Genomic DNA, 2,856 nt, shown 5'->3' on the forward strand with positions numbered 1-2,856 from the left:
TTTAATTTGATATATATTTGTTATGGTCTATCTCTTTTAGTTTAAAAGATAAAAGGGAGTGACCACTTTTGGTAGGACACCTTGTATACATATATATATATATATGTAAGGGTGATTCAGAAATACACCGACAAACTTTCAGACATTGTCGGTGGCACCAATAGAATCATTTTTTGCAAATGGACCTAAGGTCGGAAACGTGTCGTTACATCGCTACGGCAGACAGAGTGTTCGAAAAAGGTCGGAAATATCTCGAAATATCTCAAAAAATATAAGTTTTATATTAAAAAACTGTTTTAGACAAAAGTTGTAGGGTGTAAAAAGATCTATTTACTGACCTTATGAGTTTGACCTTGGGTGGCGTCGCGAAAGTCAGGTCGAGATTACCTTAGGCAAGCTCGGTGGCTGATCCAGCCAATGAAGGCAACCTCTCGGCCTGACCTTAGCGACGCCACCCAACTCAAACTCAATGTATGTATGTGTAGTGTGTGTGTGTACACATATGAAGATGTAATATATTATATTATATATAGGATTTTTCAAAAGTCCCATATTATATGGTTAATACAGAAATTGTAAAGTTTGAATGATTCAACATACATATGCATGCACGCACACACATATACACAATACTAGAGATATAAATCTAACCATGCAATCTTCACATGATATATCTTGTTTAATGCTAATTCCGATGGTACTCAAACTTTGAGAACTTATAACTCATGGAGTTTCCAACAAAAAAAGTTTATTTGTTTATTTTGAAAATGTCTCGCCATCAGTTATAAGAAAATGCAATAAAAAAAATGAGTTTTCATTCAAAAAATTCTCGTTTTTCACCTGACCTTGATGACACCAATTAAGATCAAAGCGATATCACTCTCTAACCTTACAACTTTTGTATGAACCATTTTCTTCGGAAATGAGCCATTTCAATAATATTTGATCATTTTGTGACTTTTTGTACACATCCTGTGTATATATTAAAATTTTGTACAAAATTGGAATAATTACCAGGAACAGACTTGCGAGATTGTTTTGCAAGTGTAGGAGATGATACTGTTGAATTATTTATACTTTGTACAGTGCTCTGCTGTTGTTGTGTAGTAGATGTTAAGTTTTGTTGATTTTGTGATGACCATCTTCTTTTTTCTGCTACTATGTTATTTGTTTCATCACTGTTAATAGATTGTGGTTGTTGCGTACTAGGACATTTGTTGCAAGCCTCTTTTCTTCTTACTAACATGTGTTCACATGCACATAGATTTTCGAGTTGCCGCCTAATATACATATAAAAATCTTCTTCTTCCAGAAAAATCGGTAATCTAACAGAGGCAGGTTTACTTTCCAGAGTCAAGTTTATGGTTTCACCTTCACCACGTTTCAACAAGCTCAACATTTGTCTAGGACTCATGGCTGCCATTAAAAATGCTTGAAAGATTTCTCTTGCAACATTTAGTATAGGACCAATACCAAATTGTGCTGGCATGGCTTTCACTTTTCGAGGATCAAAATATGGTCCACAGGAACAGTTATGATTGACATAAATTGTAACTGCAATGTACAATTATGTTATATTCTTTGAGTCTAATTCTTACATGTATTTTATTATGTTTTTCCACATCATGTGTTTGATGTAGAATTTACTAACCATTTTCAAGTGCATGTGGTTTTATATTGGCTGTACTAGTATCAGGTTCTGTAGCTGGCTGTGGTGGTGCGCTGGAACCTGCAGGGCTCACTAATGCGACTGCTGGTTCTCTGCTAGTATTATTTCCAGAAACTGCCATTACTAACAAAACATTACTAGCTCTGGATTTAAATCTGTTAGGACCTGTTGCTGTATTAATTAAAATTGCAAAAATTATTAACAGAAAAGTGTGTGTGAATTATAGATATTTAAATATATTATATGTACATATAATAGTACAAAATATATCTATAATATATTGATTGATTTTGGAAATTATATTCAATCTCTCTCGTACATTTTTGCCTTGGTGGTTGCAACGGGTGTCCGCTTTTAAAGCACCAACCTGCAGGGAAAATATCTCGGGAATCGTAACGACACCAATAATCAAAAGCACCGCGCCAACCATCGAATGTAATATGTATCATATCATCCTTAACTGCACCGACAGTTGCGGTGCATATAAGTTGAGGATTTTTTTTATCAATAGCTTCTAACTTATGTCCGACTTCGAACATATTAGAACGTGGTGTCTTTGGTTCGCGTTTGAATACTTTTGCTGGTGCCATTTCGGCACCGTTCAAAGTTTTTAGAAGGAACATTGGCCAGCTGGAAGCATTCATCCGGAAGCCTAACGGAGGTTGAAGCATCCCACCAGATTTCTCACAATGACCTATCGGATGTATTTCGTTACTGTCAACCAATCGCCAGAAATCATTTTTATTATCAGAACCGTCTAATCTTAATCTCAACCGAGGTCCAAGAACGCCCACTACAGTGGCAATACAAGTTGATGTTAAGTTTCGTGGATCTAATGCTTCTAATTTCATATTGATTTTAAATTCGTTTGTTGGCGGAACCTCATGCTGAAATAAAAATATATAATATAAATTCTATATATTAAATTATTTTAAGAATAAATAAAAAGATATTTATTTACTTATATTAACTTTCTATATTAGAAAAATAAAACTCAGTATATAAATTGAGAGTCACAAATAATGTTTAATAGAGGAATATATACAAGGTAGGCCATTTTAATGTATCCACTGAAATATCTTAAAATCTATAAGTTTAAGACAAGAATGTTTTATACAAAAGTTGTAGGGTTCAGAGGGAGACACATGATGAAATTATGGACTTGACCTTGAGTGACCTTTTCAAGG

At 34.1% G+C, this 2,856-nt stretch overlaps 1 protein-coding gene across 1 annotated transcript in view; it reads right to left on the reverse strand.

The window, feature by feature from the left end:
- LOC115238202 (polycomb protein Scm) overlaps window positions 1-2,856 on the reverse strand; it is an 11,930-nt gene that overhangs the window by 5,374 nt on the left and 3,700 nt on the right. The window contains exons 4-6 of the mRNA XM_029811809.1: window positions 1,989-2,556; window positions 1,652-1,840; window positions 1,015-1,554 (exon numbers count right to left, since the gene is read on the reverse strand). Coding sequence (XP_029667669.1) covers window positions 1,015-1,554; window positions 1,652-1,840; window positions 1,989-2,556 — 1,297 coding nt within the window. The remainder of the gene's footprint in view (window positions 1-1,014; window positions 1,555-1,651; window positions 1,841-1,988; window positions 2,557-2,856) is intronic.

Source organism: Formica exsecta, unplaced genomic scaffold (assembly GCF_003651465.1).
Source record: "Formica exsecta isolate Colony F162 unplaced genomic scaffold, ASM365146v1 scaffold329, whole genome shotgun sequence".
NCBI lineage: Eukaryota > Metazoa > Arthropoda > Insecta > Hymenoptera > Formicidae > Formica > Formica exsecta.